Source organism: Salvelinus alpinus, chromosome 29 (genome assembly GCF_045679555.1).
Source record: "Salvelinus alpinus chromosome 29, SLU_Salpinus.1, whole genome shotgun sequence".
Classification (NCBI taxonomy): Eukaryota; Metazoa; Chordata; class Actinopteri; order Salmoniformes; family Salmonidae; genus Salvelinus; species Salvelinus alpinus.
In genome coordinates this window covers 16,357,041-16,375,224 of record NC_092114.1, presented here as the reverse complement: position 1 = coordinate 16,375,224, position 18,184 = coordinate 16,357,041, and the positions used below count along the sequence as shown (strand labels likewise).

Here is an 18,184-nt window from a genome sequence, read left to right as displayed (position 1 = left end):
TGTTTTGGACACTGGTCACCAGCCTTCATTGTGTTTTGGACACTGGTCACCAGCCTTCATTGTGTTTTGGACACTGGTCACTAGCCTTCGTTGTGTTTTGGACACTGGTCACCAGCCTTCATTGTGTTTTGGACACTGGTCCCCAGCCTTCATTGTGTTTTGGACACTGGTCACCAGCCTTCGTTGTGTTTTGGACACTGGTCACCAGCCTTCGTTGTGTTTTGGACACTGGTCACCAGCCTTCATTGTGTTTTGGACACTGGTCCCCAGCCTTCATTGTGTTTTGGACACTGGTCCCCAGCCTTCATTGTGTTTTGGACACTGGTCCCCAGCCTTCATTGTGTTTTGGACACCGGTCACCAGCCTTCATTGTGTTTTGGACACCGGTCACCAGCCTTCATTGTGTTTTGGACACCGGTCCCCAGCCTTCGTTGTGTTTTGGACACCGGTCCCCAGCCTTCATTGTGTTTTGGACACTGGTCCCCAGCCTTCATTGTGTTTTGGACACTGGTCCCCAGCCTTCATTGTGTTTTGGACACTGGTCCCCAGCCTTCATTGTGTTTTGGACACTGGTCCCCAGCCTTCATTGTGTTTTGGACACTGGTCCCCAGCCTTCATTGTGTTTTGGACACTGGTCCCCAGCCTTCGCTGTGTTTTGGACACTGGGCCCCAGCCTTGGTCCCCAGCCTTCGTTGTGTTTTGGACACTGGTCCCCAGCCTTCGCTGTGTTTTGGACACTGGTCCCCAGCCTTCATTGTGTTTTGGCCACTGGTCCCCAGCCTTAATTGTGTTTTGGACACTGGTCCCCAGCCTTCATTGTGTTTTGGACACTGGTCCCCAGCCTTCGCTGTGTTTTGGACACTGGGCCCCAGCCTTGGTCCCCAGCCTTCGTTGTGTTTTGGACACTGGTCCCCAGCCTTCGCTGTGTTTTGGACACTGGTCCCCAGCCTTCGCTGTGTTTTGGACACTGGTCCCCAGCCTTCATTGTGTTTTGGACACTGGTCCCCAGCCTTCATTGTGTTTTGGACACTGGTCCCCAGCCTTCGTTGTGTTTTGGACACTGGTCCCCAGCCTTCGCTGTGTTTTGGACACTGGTCCCCAGCCTTCGTTGTGTTTTGGACACTGGTCCCCAGCCTTCGTTGTGTTTTGGACACTGGTCCCCAGCCTTCATTGTGTTTTGGACACTGGTCCCCAGCCTTCATTGTGTTTTGGACACTGGTCCCCAGCCTTCGCTGCATTCAGAATGACTGCCAGGGTTGTAAAGAAAAATAAATGAGACAACCTTAACCATCTGAACTGGAACAACCATTTCAGTAGCGGTGCAACAAGTTCAACTAACAGATTTGATTAGTTTAGAAAATGTATGTTATTTATCTTTGTGTAGCATAGGACAAAAATGATTGATTAATTAATCAATGTACAGGAATTTGTCCAATAGAAACTGTTCTTTGCAACTGTTGGACTAATGATTACTGCTTCACTGTCTGTCACAATCGTTCTCTCGACCTGTGTGCACCTACGTTGTAAACTTGGTCATAGGCTCATTCATAGGCTAGGTTGTAGCAAGCTCATGATGGGTATAGGGAAAATGTTACCATGTAAATCATGCAGTAGCCTAAATCTATCGATGTTACACTGAACTGGGTGAATGGAATATGAATGACAATATGCTGTAATAGAAATAAAGCCAATGCTCATAAATGTTTTTATGTCCTTCCTCATCTTAAACGGCTCGACCGCCACTGGTCAGTGCTGTGTGGAAGTTGACTATGCAAACAATTTGGAAGTTCCAACACATTCACGTTTCTTATAAAAACAAGAAGTGACGCAGTCAGTCTTTCCTCAACTTTTAGCCAAGAGAGACTGACATGCCTAGTATTAATATTAGTCCTCTGATTACAATGAAGAGCAAGATGTGCCGCTCTGTTCTGGGCCAGTTGCAGCTTAACTAGGTCTTTCTTTGCAGCACTTGAACATATGTGACTCGTTTCAGGAAACTAGACGTATGTTGCGAGTCACTACTTCACAAGAGAGCCATTTGAATGTAAACATAATTTTTTTAAATCAAAATGCGTTTTTTTTTTTACAGAAATACCTTGTGGAAAATGTGACCTTTCATGTACCTTAATAACAAACTTGTACGCCATCTGTAAATACGGATACAATTGTTAAATTATGAGCCTAGTTGATTTAGCCACGGAAAAAGTAAGGAACCCTCCCGCTAGCCATGATTGGCTGAGATAATGGAAGGCCTGGACATGAGGAGAGCAGATTTCGGATTGGTCTGCCATGTAACATGCTTCTGTCTATAACATGAGCTGCTCAGTATGTGTAGGTAATCCTTTCTAACGCTGCTTTTTGAAAGAAATCACAAATTACTGCAAAAGTGTTGATAATGCTCTCCACTTTCTGGAGGACCGAGTTTTGAAATCAGTGGAATGCCCAGTGGAAGCAGAGTATGATAGCTAAGGAGATTCTGGCGTTTGATTGCAAATATGTGGAGGGAGTCGAAAAGAGAACACACAGAAGGCTGTTGTATAAAACACCTGTCTCCGGATTACATCTTCAAACTAAGGGTAACCATGGCATCCGTGACAGAGAGGGAGAAGCGTTCCTCCACGTATACGGGTAAGAGTGTTTAGCTAGCTACATTTTCAGATATATGATTAAAAAAAATTCTAAGTCGTTTTCATTGCAAGTTAAAGCGTACTGTTAGCTAGTTAGCTAACTTTAACTGGCTGGCTGGCTATCTAACATTACATGTATGATCTGTGTAGTAATATTATTTGTATCTCAAAGCCATTTGCATTACTAGTTATAGCCTAATGTTAGCTAGCTAGCTAAGATTGAACCTAGTTGGTTAGTTACCTGCATATTCATGCAGGGTACTAACGTTATGAGTTGGGATTATGGCTCATTGTTTAGCTAGCTATTTACATGTCTAAACAAAATACACTACTATGCAAGTAACCATTTCACTGTACAGTTTACACCTTCTGTATCCTGTGCATGTGACAAATATACTTTGATCTTATTTAATATAGTGTGTGTTTACCAGAGAGGGTAATGTGAAGAACAACATGACCTGCACCAAAGTCAGATTAGGATATATTGTTAGGCCAACGAGACAGTGTCCAAGTTTTAAAATGATCCGGTAGACTACCTTGCTTTTATTTAGTCACAATTACAACCGTAAGCTATTTTCTGTAATTAGCTTGTGATTAACTTGTAAATAATGATCTTGTTGTGAGTTTATTTTACTGTAATATTGAATACAAATTAGCTGAAGTTAAGACGTTGTCAGCTATATGATATGGTCATTATTTTAACTGGTTAGCCAGCTATCTTAAGGTTAGCCAGCTAGCTTAAGGTTAGCCAGCTATCTTAAGGTTAGCCAGCTAGCTTAAGGTTAGCCAGCTAGCTTAAGGTTAGCCAGCTAGCTTAAGGTTAGCCAGCAAGCTAGAAATGAACCAAAACATTGTTTAGAAAGTTTATTTTAGTTGCCTGGTTTGCTAGATTGACATTTACTAAATTCATTTTTAAATGGATGGGTATATTGGTGTTAAAATACACCAGTTATGCCATTTTGGACCACCAGGCTGCTGGTGTCCTGCAGCCTGTAGTTTTTGTGTTTATACTTTTTCATAACGACAATGACAATTTTGATGTCGTACGACAATAGAATGTTCATGTCGATAGACGTAGTATAAACCAGCCTTTAGTCTTGAAAGCTTTGGTTGTTTAGTACACTACTCCCTCTGTTTAGCACATGGCCTCGCATGTGAATCCTTAATGAGATTGGTGGGGCTTAAGAGGGTGTGAAGGATGCTAAATGGGTGTAGACAAAGAGGAGCTCTCCAGTAGGTGTACCAAAACATTCCAGGGCCATTTTCTCAAAAGTGGGGCAACAAGTTTATCAACTTTCAAAGCAGAATTACTTACCCATTGTTCCTCAACTGTAGTGTATGATATACACCATGTTGTAGCTGATATACCATTTCAAATGTAGCTACATAAAGAGCATCTCTTTATTACTGACGGGCCTCTCCACATCTTTACAACCATTTCATCTGTATGTTTTGACTATGCCAGTTTACAATCTAAGGTAACACCAAGTAATTTATTGTCCTCAACTTGTTCAACAGCCACACCATTCATTTCCAGATTCAGCTCAGGTCTAGAACTTAGGGGATGATTTGTACCAAATACAATGCTCTTCGTTTTAAAGATGTTCAGGATAAGTTTATTAATGGCCAACCATTCCAAAACAGACTGCAACTCTTTGTTAAGCATTTCAGTGACTTCATTAGCTGTGGTTTGCTGATGCGTATATGGTTGAATCATCAGCATACATGGACACCTGCTTTGTTAAATGCCAGTGGCAGGTCATTGGTAAAAATAGAAAAGAGTAGAGGGCCTAGACTAGAGAGCTGCCCTGAGGTGCACCACACTTTACATGTTTTACATTAGAGAAGCTTCCATTAAAGAAAACCATCTGAGTTCTATTAGATAGATGACTCTGAATCCACGATATGGCAGAGGTTGAAAAGCCATAACACATACACTACCGTTCAAAAGTTTGGGGTCACTTAGAAATGTCCTTGTTTTTGAAAGAAAAGCACATTTTTTGTCCATTCAAATAACATCAAATTGATCAGAAATACAGTGCAGACATTGTTAATGTTGTAAATGACTATTTTAGCTGGAAACAGCAGATTTTTTAATGGAATATCTAGATAGGCGTACAGAGGCCAATTATAAGCAATCATCACTCCTGTGTTCCAATGGCACGTTGTGTTAGCTATTCCAAGTTTATAATTTTAAAAGGCTAATTGATCATTAGAAAACCCTTTTGCAATTATGTTAGCACAGCTGAAAACTGTTTTGCTTATTAAAGAAACAATAAAACTGGCCTTCTTTAGACTAGTTGAGTATCTGGAGCATCAGCATTACAGGCTCAAAATGGCCAGAAACAAATAACTTTCTTCTGAAATTCGTCAGTCTATTCTTGTTCTGAGAAATGAAGGCTATTCCATGTGAGAAATTGCCAAGAAACTGAAGATCTCGTACAACGCTGTGTACCACTCCCTTCACAGAACAGCGCAAACTGGCTCTAACCAGAATAGAAAGAGGAGTGGGAGGCCCCGGTGCACAACTGAGCAAGAGGACAAGTACATTAGAGTGTCTAGTTTGAGAAACACGCCTCACAAGTCCTCAACTGGCAGCTTCATTAAATAGTACCCGCAAAACACTAGTCTCAACGTCAACAGTGAAGAGGCGACTCTGGGATGCTGGCTTTCTAGGCAGAGCTGCAAAGAAAAAGCCATATCACAGACTGGCCAATAAAAATAAAATATTAAGATGGGCAAAACAACACAGACACTGGACAGAGGAAGATTGGAAAAAAGTGTTATGGACAGACTAATCTAAGTTTGAGGTGTTCGGATCACAAAGAAGAACATTCGTGAGATGCAGAAAAAATGAAAAGATGCTGGAGGAGTGCTTGACGCCATATGTCAAGCACGGTGGAGGCAATGTGATGGTCTGGGGGTGCTTTGGAGGTGGTAAAGTGGGAGATTTGTACATGGTAAAAGGGATCTTGAAGAAGGAAGGTTATCACTCCATTTTGCAACGCCATGCCATACCCTGTGGAAGGCGCTTAGTTGGAGCCAATTTCCTCCTACAACAGGACAATGACCCAAAGCACAGCTCCAAACTATTTAGGAATTATTTAGGGAAGAAGCAGTCAGCTGGTATTCTGTGTATAATGGAGTGGCCAGCACAGTCACCGGATCTCAACCCTATTGAGCTGTTGTGGGAGCAGCTTGACCGTATGATACGTAAGAACGGCCCATCAAGCCAATCCAACTTGTGGGAGGTGGTTCAGGAAGCGCGGGGTTAAATCTCTTCAGATGACCTCAACACACTGACAACTGGAATGCCAAATGTAATTGCTGCCAATGGAGGATAGTTTGAAGGACACAATTATTATTTCAATAAAAAATCCTGATTTAAGAACCTTGTCAATGTCTTGACTCTATTTCCTATTCATTTTGCAACTCATTTCGTGTATGTTTTCATGGAAAACAAGGACATTTCTAAGTGACCTGAAACTTTTGAACGGTAATATAAGTTTTCTCAACAACAGATTATGGTCAGTAATATCAAAGGCTGCACTGAACTCTAACAGTACAGCTCCCACCATCTTAATATTAGCAATTTCTTTCAACCAATCATCAGTCATTTGTGCCCTTCTCTATAAGGATGCTGAAGGTCTGTTGTTTACAGAGAAATAGCATTGTATTTGGTCAAACGCCATTTTTTCCCCAACAGTTTGCTAGCAGCAAGCTGATCGGTCTGCTGTTAGAACCAGTAAAGGCCGCTTTACCGCTTTTGTGTAGCGGAATGACTTTGGCTTCCCTCCAGGCCTGAGGACAAACACTTCCCTCCAGGCCTGAGGACAAAGACTTTCCTCTAGGCTCAGATTAAAGATATGACAGATAGGAGTGGCTATAGAGTCAGCTACCATCTTCAGCAGCTTTCCATCTAAGTTGTCAATGCCAGGAGGTTTGTCATTACTGACCGATAACAATACTTTTTACACCCCTCCCACACTAATTTTACAAAATTTGAACATACAAGGCTTTTCTTTCATAATATTTTTTTTATGCATGATTACTTTTTGTTTGTTGTTGGCATTTCCTGCCTAAGTTTGCCCACTTTGCCAATGAAGTAATCATTAAAATAATTGGCAACATCAAATGGTTTTGTGAATAATAAGCCATCTGATTTGATGAAGGTGGAGTTGAATTTGTCTTTCTGCCCATAATCTAATTTAAAGTACTCCAAAATAATTTTCCGTCATTCTTTCCATCATTGATTTTGGCTTTATAATACAGTTTCTTCTTCTTTTTGTTGAGTTTAGTGACATCATTTCTCAATTTGCAGTAAGTCAGCCAGTCAGATGTGCAGCCAGACATATTAGCCACTCCGTTTGCTCCATCTCTTTCAACCATACAGTTTTTCACTTCCTCATCAATCCATGGAGCCTTAACAGTTCTAACAGTCAGTTTCTTAATAGGTGCATGTTTATCAATTATTGGAAGAAGCAATTTCATAAATTCATCAAGTGCAGCGTCTGGATGCTCCTCATTAATCACATCAGACCAACAAATATTTTTAACATCATCCACATAAATCACAGCAAAATATTGATCTCTTATACACTATTTTATGCCCAGCTTTCAGAACTTTTGCTTTCCTGGATATAGCCACTATATTGTGATGACTGCATCTAATTGGTACGGATACAGCTTTAGAACAAAGTTTAGTAAAAATGTGATCAATACATGTGGATGATCTTGTTCCTGTAGTGTTTGTAAACACTCTGGTAGGTTGATTAATAACCTGAACCAGATTACAGGCCCTGGTTACAGTGAGAAGCTTCTTCTAGAGCAGACAGCTTGAGGAAAACCAGTCAATATTCAGGTCCCCAAGAAAGTAGACCTCTCTGTTTACATCACATACACTATCAAGCATTCACACATATTATTCAGATACTGACTGTTAGCACTTGGTGGCCTATAGCAACACCACAAAATAAAAGGCTTTCGATGTGCCAAGTGAACCTGCAACCAAAACACTTCAATAACACTTGACACAAGATCTTATAAGTATTACAAAGATATGGCTCTGAATATATACAGCCACATCTCCCCCATAAGCATTCCTGTCTCTTCTGTAGATGTTATATCCTTGTATTGCTATTTCTGTATCATCAAATTAATGATCTAAGTGAGGCTCAGAAATGGCTCATATAGTGAATGTTATCTGATCTTAACAAGTTATTGATTTCATGAACCTTATTTCTAAGGCTACATATATTAATATGGGCTATTTCCAGCCCTTTCCTGGGTATCAGATATAGACATAACATGGAAAAGAGCAAACGGAGCAAGAACAAAATATATACGTCCATTAATCAGTTGATGTGCGCTGCAGGGTTGAAGCTACGAACCCATATGCTTGGCTCTCTCATCCCTTCCCGGGCTTTTTGGGCTCCTGAGTGGCTCAGCAGTCTAAGGCACTACATATCAGAGCAAAAGGCATCACTACAGTCCCTGGTTTGAATCCAGGCTGTATCACATCTGGCCGTGATTGGGAGTCCCATAGGGCAGCGCATAATTGGCCCGGCGTCGTCCAGGTTTGGCCGGGGTAGGCTGTCATTGTAAATAAGAATTTGTTCTTAACGGGCTTGTCTAGTTAAATAAATAATAATATTAATAATTTGGAGGGTGACCAATGAGCATGTCATAGCGGATGTAAGCAATGTCCCCACGCGCTTTAGCACCTTTCATGGTTGCGATATGTTCTTTGCTCTTCTGGCACACAGCTTCAGGATCATCCTCGTTGAGGAAGAGGTACGTTCCTCTCAAGTCCGTGGCTCTGTCCAGAACAGCTACCTTGTCCTTGAACCTCAGGAACTTGACTACTATCGGCCTGGGCCGGTGGTGGGTTTCCCAGTCCTGTGGGTGAGCCTGTCACCTGGGCCTGTCACCTGGGCCTGTCACCTGGGCCTGTCACCTGGGCCTGTCACCTGGACCTGTCACCTGGGCCGGTGGTGGGTTTTCCAGTCCTGTGGGCGCGCTCCACCTCAATATTCTTGTGGTCCATGTTCAGTTTCTCCGAGATAATTTCCCTCACTTTGTCCTTAGACTTTGTCCAGGTCTCATGGAGATTATGTAATTCCGTCCACAACAGTGTTGTTCCTTCTTGATTGTCCCTCAAGATAATCTGATTTCTCGGTCATTGTTATCATGGATTCACAAACAGAACTGATGTCCTCTGACTTACAGATTGCAGTCATCTTGCCTTTCTTCTGTTTAAACTCATCGAGCTGACCCTGGGAGAACTGCAAACTGTTCTTCAGGTCCTTGACTTCTATGGTCAGGTCGTCCATTCATTTTTTAGTTGACTCCACCAGTATTTGGACACAGCACTTGAAGCTATTTTCTTGTTTTTGTAACAACTGTTTGTAGAACTATTCATGTTCTTTTAAAAGATCCTTCTCCTGTAATAGAAAAGACACCACTGTCCTCAATGATACTCCCGCCGGATTTGATCTTTGTCATGGTAACAACAGTAGGTTACGCTGTTACTCCTTTCAGTTCCAGACAGGGCAGGTTGCAAGGAAGATTGAAAACAACAACGACAAACAGCAGGGGTCTAAGACAGCCACAAGCCCGGGATAATCTGTGCTCCCAGCCAAGCTCAAGAAAACCCTGCTAGCTGGATAAGCAGCAAGCTAGGTTAGCTGCTACGCCAAGCAGCTCCTCAGACCTGGCCTTGGTCGGCAGGATCACTGGACAAATAGTAGTGGCCCCAGCAACCGATGCCAACCACGTCGCGGGATCCAAACTCAAAGGGTAGCTAGCTAGTAACCAGTAGCTTTTTCATTGGACTTTCAGAACCTTCTAAAACAACAAACTGAATTCTCCCTCATTTCATGCACTATGTTCAACAGGAAGTGAAGCGAGTCTAAGAGGGTGTGACTGCCCAAGCTCACTGACAATGATGAAACATAGTGTACCTTGCAACGTTTGAACAGATGGCGGCTACGTGTGGTTGGCCGAGAGAAGCTCGGTTCGGCTTGTAAGTCTGCTAACAGGAAAGGCGGGAGGAAAAGCCTCGACACAATCCTGTCTCGGAGCTCTACGGACAATTCCTACGACCCCCTGGCTTGGTTTTTGCTCTGACATGCACTGTCAACTGTGAGACCTCATATAGACAGGTGTGTGCCTTTCCAAATCATGTCCAATCAATTGAATTTACCACAGGTGGACTCCAATCAAGTTGTAGAAACATCTCAAGGATGATCAATGGAAAAAAGATGCACCTGAGCTCAATGTCGAGTCTCATAGCAAAGGATCTGAATACTTATGGTATTTCAAATTTTTTTGTATTTATAAATTAGCAAACATTTCTAGAAACCTGTTTTCGCTATGTCATTTTGGGGTATTGTGTGTATATTGAGGATGTTTTATTTAATCAATTTGAGAATAAGGCTGTAACGTAACAAAATGTGGAAAAAGTCAAAGGGTCTGAATACTTTCCAAAGGCACTGTACAATTATAAAATCCATGTACACATACAACAAGTGTGCAGTTAAACCTGGCAAAAAAACACACATTTCTTTCCACATGGCCGTGGGGTGAGACAGGGAAGCAGCTTAAGCCCCACCCTCTTCAATACATATATCAAGGAATTGGCGAGGGCACTAGAACAGTCTGCAGCACCCAGCCTCACTCTACTAGAATCTGAAGTCAAATGTCCACTGATTGCTGATAATCTGGTGCTTCTGTCCCCAACCAAGGAGGGCCTACAGCAGCACCTAGATTTTCTGCACAGATTCTGTCAGACCTGGGCCCTGACCTGGGCCCTGACAATCTCAGTAAGACAAAAAGTAATGGTGTTCCAGTAAACATCAGCACCACAAGTAACTTCTGCATGCAGAGCAGAATTAGGCCGATACCCGCTAATTATCAAAATCCAGAAAAGAGCCGTTAAACTCTACAACCACCTGAAAGGAAGCGATTCCCAAACCTTCCATAACAAAGCCATCACCTACAGAGAAATGAACCTGGAGAAGAGTCCCCTAAGCAAGCTGGTCCTGGGGCTCTGTTCACAAACACAAACAGACCCCACAGAGCCCCAGTACAGCAACACAATTAGACCAACCAAATCATGAGAAAACAAAAAGATAATTACTTGACTCATTGGAAATAATTAATTTTAAAAAACAGAGCAAACTAGAATGCTATTTGGCCCTAAACAGAGAGTACACAGTGGCAGAATATCTGACCACTGTGACTGACTCAAACTTAAGGAAAGCTTTGACTATGTACAGACTCGGTGAGCATAGCCTTGCTATTGAGAAAGGCCGCCGTAGGCAGACCTGGCTCTCAAGAGAAGACAGGCTATGTGCACACTGCCCACAAAATGTGGTGGAAACTGAGCTGCACTTCCTAACCTCCTGCCAAATGTATGACCATATTAGAGACACATATTTCCTTCAGATTACACAGTCACACAAAGAATTTGATAACAAACCCAATTTTGATAAACTCCAATATCTACTGGGTGAAATACCACAGTGTGCCATCACAGCAGCAAGATTTGTGACCTGTTGCCACAAGAAAAGGGCAACCAGTGAAGAACAAACACCATTGTAAATACAATCCATATTTATGTTTATTTATTTTAACTTGTGTGCTTTAACCATTTGTACATTGTTACAACACTGCACATATATAATATGACATTTGTAATGTCTTTATTGTTTTGAAACTTCTTGTGATGTGTAATGTTTACTGTTCATTTATGTATTGTTTATTTGACTTTTGTATATTATCCTACCTCACTTGCTTTGGCAATGTTAACACATGTTTCCCATGCCAATAAAGCCCCTTGAATTGAATTGAATTGAATTGAGAGAGAGAGAGAGAGTGAGAGTGAGAGAGAGAGAGAGAGAGAGAGAGAGAGAGAGAGAGAGAGAGAGAGAGAGAGAGAGAGAGAGAGAGAGAGAGAGAGAGAGAGAGAGAGAGAGAGAGAGAGAGAGAGAGAGAGAGAGAGAGAGAGAGAGAGAGAGAGAGAGAGAGAGAGAGAGAGAGAGAGAGAGAGAGAGAGAGAGAGAGAGAGAGAGAGAGAGAGAGAGAGAGAGAGAGAGAGCAGTGGGACTGCAGCTGGCATGGGAGGATTCTGTGTGTGTTGATGAACTGTGTCCTGGGTTTCCAGGAAAACGGGGGAGCCATCATAGGGGTGGACAGGAAACTCTAACAGGGCTGACTTCCTGTGGCTCTCCTGATGGCCAACCAGATAGTGTGTGTGTGTTGGGAGTTCTTGTGAAAATATTGTTGTAAACTAAGCAGTAAGCACTGAAATGTGTTTTGGATTGCGTCCATCACCATTATGCTTTTGTTGTTTTGAGAACGTTTGAGATTTTTTCTAGAGTATTCTGAGATGTGATTGTTCCTGGTAAATCAGGAATCTCAGATTTCTCCCAACTGTATATTACTAAATGCTATGCCAAGAGCTCCAGACCTGTATGGCACAGGAGGGATTGTGCAGTGGACGGATTAACTAGCGTGGCACAGTGATGTAGCCTTCCTAAGACGTGTAGTCACCTTTATCCATGAATGGATCCAATAGCAGGGATGATGCAAGAATGCTTTGTAGAATATGTGATTGTGACGTAGGCTAAGTCTGAATTCTGTGTTTGCGGTGGAATAGAATGCATTACATGTACAGTATAATCAGCGCTGGTCCTGGAGAGAGAAGATTCTGACTGTTTCCTGTCAACGGCCATTTTGTTTTTCCTGATCTCAGTTGTGACTTCCTACCTCACTGCAAAGCAGGAAGTGAACTGAGTGATAACACACACACACACACCATTGGTAATGATAGTTTCTCAAGTGTCACTGTGTCATGTTCTAACTGTTCAGCAGACCACACACACACACACACACACCTGTGATAGATACTGTAAATACAACCCATATTTATATTTTGTACTTTAACTATTTGCACATGGTTACAACACTGTACAGTGGCAAGAAAAGTTTGGAATTACCTGGATTTCTGCATAAATTGGTAATAAAATGTGATCTGATCTTCATCTAAGTCACAACAATAGACAAACACAGTCTGCTTAAACTAATAACACACAAACAATTATACGTTTTCATGTCTTTATTGAACACACCGTGTAAACATTCACAGTGCAGGGTGGGAAAAATATGTGAACCCTTGGATTTAATAACTGGTTGACCCTCCATTGGCAGCAATAACCTCAACCAAACATTTTTTTATAGTTGCGTATCAGACCTGCACAACGGTTAGGAGGAATTTTGGACCATTCCTCTTTACAAAACTGTTTCAGTTCAGCAATATTCTTGGGATGTCTGGTGTGAACTGCTCTCTGGAGGTCATGCCACAGCATCTCAATCGGGTTGAGGTCAGGACTCTGACTGGGCCACTCCAGAAGGTGTATTTTCTTCTGTTGAAGCCATTCTGTTGTTGATTTACTTCTGTGTTTTGGGTCGTTGTCCTGTTGCATCACCCAACTTCTGTTGAGCTTCGATTTGCGGACAGATAGCCTAACATTCTCCTGCAAAATGTATTGATAAACTTGGGAATTCCTTTTTCCGTCGATGATAGCAAGCTGTCCAGGCCCTGAGGCAGCAAAGCAGCCCCAAACCATGATGCTCCCTCCACCATACTTTACAGTTGGGATGAGGTTTTGATGTGCTGTGCCTTTTTTTCTCCACACATAGTGTTGTGTGTTCCTTCCAAACAACTTAAGAAGAATCCTAGAGTGTCAGCTAAAGACTTACAGAAATCTCTGGAACATGCTAGCATCTCTGTTGATGAGTCTACGATACGTAAAACACCAAACAAGTATGGTGTTCATGGGAGGACACCACGGAAGAAGTCACTGCTGACCAAAAAAAAACATTGCTGCACGTCTGAAGTTTGCAAAAGAGCACCTGGATGTTCCACAGTGCTACTGGCAAAATATTCTGTGGACAGATGAAACTACAGTTAACCTCATTGAGCATTCTGTGCTGTGCTCTTGCAGTCATCTTTGCAGGATGGCCACTCCTAGGGAGAGTAGCAACAGTGCTGAACTTTCTCCATTTATAGACAATTTGTCTTACCGTGGACTGATGAACATCAAGACTTTTAGAGATACTTTTGAAACCCGTTCAAGCTTTATGCAAGTCAACAATTCTTAATCTTAGGTCTTCTGAGATCTCTTTTGTTCGAGGCATGGTTGACATCAGGCAATGCTTCTTGTGAATAGCAAACTCAAATTTTGTGAGTGTTTTTTATAGGGCAAGGCAGCTCTAACCAACATCTCCAATCTTGTCTCATTTATTGTACTCCAGGTTAGCTAACTCCTGACTCCAATTAGCTTTTGGAGAAGTCATTAGCCTAGGGGTTCACATACTTTTTCCAACCTACACTGTGAATGTTTAAATTATGTATTCAATATAGACAAGAACAATTGTAATAATTAGTGTTATTAGTTGAATCACACTATGTTTGTCTATTGTTGTGACTTAGATTAAAGATCAGGTCAAATTTGATGACCATTTTATTCAAAAATCCAGGTATTTCCAAAGGGTTCACATACTTTTTCTTGCCACTGTATGTAGCCATAATTTAACATTTGAAATGTCTCTATTCTTTTTAAACTTTTGTGAGTGTAATGTTGGCTTTTTTTTATTGTTTATTTGACTTTTGTTTATTGTCTTTCACTTGCTTTGGCAATGTTAACATATGTTTCTCATGATAATAAAGCCCTTTGAATTGTATACTGTAGGTCATGGTCTCTTCCTCAGAGGACTGAAAAGAGAAGTGACTAATCTCTCTCTCGCCATCTCTCTCTTTCATCATATCTTTCTCTCTCTCTCTCTCTTCCTTTCTTTCTCTCTCTCTTCCTTTCTTTCTCTCTCTCTCTAGTGGCAATGTTGACTGACAGATGATTTGACAGAGGAAGACAGCAGGTAAGAAACTCTGCCCTTTTTTACACTCCATATTTCTTCATCCTTTTGTCGACTTCTCTTTTTCACTTCTCCTTCTCCTTCTCACTCTCTCTTTCTCTGTCTCTCTCTCCCTCTCACTCTTTCTTTCTCTGTCTCTCTCTCTCTCTCTCTCTCTCTCTCTCTCTCTCTCTGTCTCTGTCTCCCTCTCTCTCTCTCTCTGTCTCTCTCTCTCTCTCTCTCTCTCTCTCTCTCTCTCTCTCTCTCTCTCTCTCTCTCTCTCTCTCTTTCTCTCTCTCTCTCTCTCTCTCTCTCTCTCTCTCTCTCTCTCTCTCTCTCTCTCTCTCTCTCTCTCTCTCTCTCTCTCTCTCTCTCTCTGTCTCTCTCTCTCTCTCTCTCTCTTTCTCTCACCTTCTCTTTCTCTCTCATTTGTCCCCTCTTTCACCCCTCTATAGAAAGACAACTTATGTGAAATAATTCTATTTCTATGCACCCCCCTCCTCTCTCTGTCTCCGTAGCGATAGTCTCTGTGGTTAATATGGGCTGTGCCCACTGTAAACAGTACAATGCTGCAGCCAAGGCAGCCGAGTACCCAACTTCTAGCAACAGCCCCGATGGGGGTGTGTCTACAGTGTTAGCCACGCCCTCTTATGACCCTGACCCCACCCACCAGACTATACCTGACTTCAACAAGCCATTTGGCTCTGTCTGTTTCCCCAACACCAACACACAACCCCGCGCAGGGGTCATCACAGGTAAGGCATAGGGACGTGTATCTGTGTGTGAGGTATGTGTATCTGTGTGTGAGGTATGTGTATCTGTGTGTGAGGTATGTGTATCTGTGTGTGAGGTATGTGTATCTGTGTGTGAGGTATGTGTATCTGTGTGTGAGGTATGTGTATCTGTGTGTGAGGAATGTGTAGCTGTGTGTGAGGTATGTGTATCTGTGTGTGAGGAATGTGTAGCTGTGTGTGAGGTATGTGTATCTGTGTGTGGACTGTTAATTGCAGAGGGGAACTATTTCATAGTGTGTTTGATTTTGTGGCTGGACTATCAATGCTTACTGTCTGTCTGTGTGTGTGGAGGTGTGACTCTCTTCATAGTGTTGTATGTGTTTACAGGTGGAGGTGTGTCTCTCTTCATAGTGTTGTATGTGTTTACAGGTGGAGGTGTGACTCTCTTCATAGTGTTGTATGTGTTTACAGGTGGAGGTGTGTCTCTCTTCATAGTGTTGTATGTGTTTACAGGTGGAGGTGTGTCTCTCTTCATAGTGTTGTATGTGTTTACAGGTGGAGGTGTGACTCTCTTCATAGTGTTGTATGTGTTTACAGGTGGAGGTGTGACTCTCTTCATAGTGTTGTATGTGTTTACAGGTGGAGGTGTGACTCTCTTCATAGTGTTGTATGTGTTTACAGGTGGAGGTGTGACTCTCTTCATAGTGTTGTATGTGTTTACAGGTGGAGGTGTGTCTCTCTTCATAGTGTTGTATGTGTTTACAGGTGGAGGTGTGTCTCTCTTCATAGTGTTGTATGTGTTTACAGGTGGAGGTGTGACTCTCTTCATAGTGTTGTATGTGTTTACAGGTGGAGGTGTGACTCTCTTCATAGTGTTGTATGTGTTTACAGGTGGAGGTGTGACTCTCTTCATAGTGTTGTATGTGTTTACAGGTGGAGGTGTGACTCTCTTCATAGTGTTGTATGTGTTTACAGGTGGAGGTGTGACTCTCTTCATAGTGTTGTATGTGTTTACAGGTGGAGGTGTGACTCTCTTCATAGTGTTGTATGTGTTTACAGGTGGAGGTGTGACTCTCTTCATAGTGTTGTATGTGTTTACAGGTGGAGGTGTGACTCTCTTCATAGTGTTGTATGTGTTTACAGGTGGAGGTGTGACTCTCTTCATAGTGTTGTATGTGTTTACAGGTGGAGGTGTGACTCTCTTCATAGTGTTGTATGTGTTTACAGGTGGAGGTGTGACTCTCTTCATAGTGTTGTATGTGTTTACAGGTGGAGGTGTGACTCTCTTCATAGTGTTGTATGTGTTTACAGGTGGAGGTGTGACTCTCTTCATAGTGTTGTATGTGTTTACAGGTGGAGGTGTGACTCTCTTCATAGTGTTGTATGTGTTTACAGGTGGAGGTGTGACTCTCTTCATAGTGTTGTATGTGTTTACAGGTGGAGGTGTGACTCTCTTCATAGTGTTGTATGTGTTTACAGGTGGAGGTGTGACTCTCTTCATAGTGTTGTATGTGTTTACAGGTGGAGGTGTCTTCTAGTGTTGTATGTTTTACAGGTGGAGGTGTGACTCTCTTCATAGTGTTGTTTGTGTTTACAGGTGGAGGTGTGACTCTCTTCATATGTGTTGTATTGTGTTTACAGGTGGAGGTGTGACTCTCTTCATAGTGTTGTATGTGTTTACAGGTGGAGGTGTGACTCTCTTCATAGTGTTGTATGTGTTTACAGGTGGAGGTGTGACTCTCTTCATAGTGTTGTATGTGTTTACAGGTGGAGGTGTGACTCTCTTCATAGTGTTGTATGTGTTTACAGGTGGAGGTGTGACTCTCTTCATTGTGTTGTTTGTGTTTACAGGTGGAGGTGTGACTCTCTTCATAGTGTTGTATGTGTTTACAGGTGGAGGTGTGACTCTCTTCATAGTGTTGTATGTGTTTACAGGTGGAGGTGTGACTCTCTTCATAGTGTTGTATGTGTTTACAGGTGGAGGTGTGACTCTCTTCATAGTGTTGTATGTGTTTACAGGTGGAGGTGTGTCTCTCTTCATAGTGTTGTATGTGTTTACAGGTGGAGGTGTGACTCTCTTCATAGTGTTGTATGTGTTTACAGGTGGAGGTGTGACTCTCTTCATAGTGTTGTATGTGTTTACAGGTGGAGGTGTGTCTCTCTTCATAGTGTTGTATGTGTTTACAGGTGGAGGTGTGACTCTCTTCATAGTGTTGTATGTGTTTACAGGTGGAGGTGTGACTCTCTTCATAGTGTTGTATGTGTTTACAGGTGGAGGTGTGACTCTCTTCATAGTGTTGTATGTGTTTACAGGTGGAGGTGTGACTCTCTTCATAGTGTTGTATGTGTTTACAGGTGGAGGTGTGACTCTCTTCATAGTGTTGTATGTGTTTACAGGTGGAGGTGTGACTCTCTTCATAGTGTTGTATGTGTTTACAGGTGGAGGTGTGTCTCTCTTCATAGTGTTGTATGTGTTTACAGGTGGAGGTGTGTCTCTCTTCATAGTGTTGTATGTGTTTACAGGTGGAGGTGTGACTCTCTTCATAGTGTTGTATGTGTTTACAGGTGGAGGTGTGACTCTCTTCATAGTGTTGTATGTGTTTACAGGTGGAGGTGTGACTCTCTTCATAGTGTTGTATGTGTTTACAGGTGGAGGTGTGACTCTCTTCATAGTGTTGTATGTGTTTACAGGTGGAGGTGTGACTCTCTTCATAGTGTTGTATGTGTTTACAGGTGGAGGTGTGACTCTCTTCATAGTGTTGTATGTGTTTACAGGTGGAGGTGTGACTCTCTTCATAGTGTTGTATGTGTTTACAGGTGGAGGTGTGACTCTCTTCATAGTGTTGTATGTGTTTACAGGTGGAGGTGTGACTCTCTTCATAGTGTTGTATGTGTTTACAGGTGGAG

At 42.3% G+C, this 18,184-nt stretch overlaps 1 protein-coding gene across 1 annotated transcript in view; it reads left to right on the top strand.

Moving 5' to 3' along the window:
* The window catches only part of LOC139559134 (proto-oncogene tyrosine-protein kinase Yrk-like), a gene marked incomplete in the record, with an annotated part of 63,191 nt that overhangs the window by 9,471 nt on the left and 35,536 nt on the right, over nucleotides 1–18,184 (top strand). The window contains 2 exon segments of the mRNA XM_071374868.1: nucleotides 14,524–14,567; nucleotides 15,062–15,298. Coding sequence (XP_071230969.1) covers nucleotides 15,082–15,298 — 217 coding nt within the window.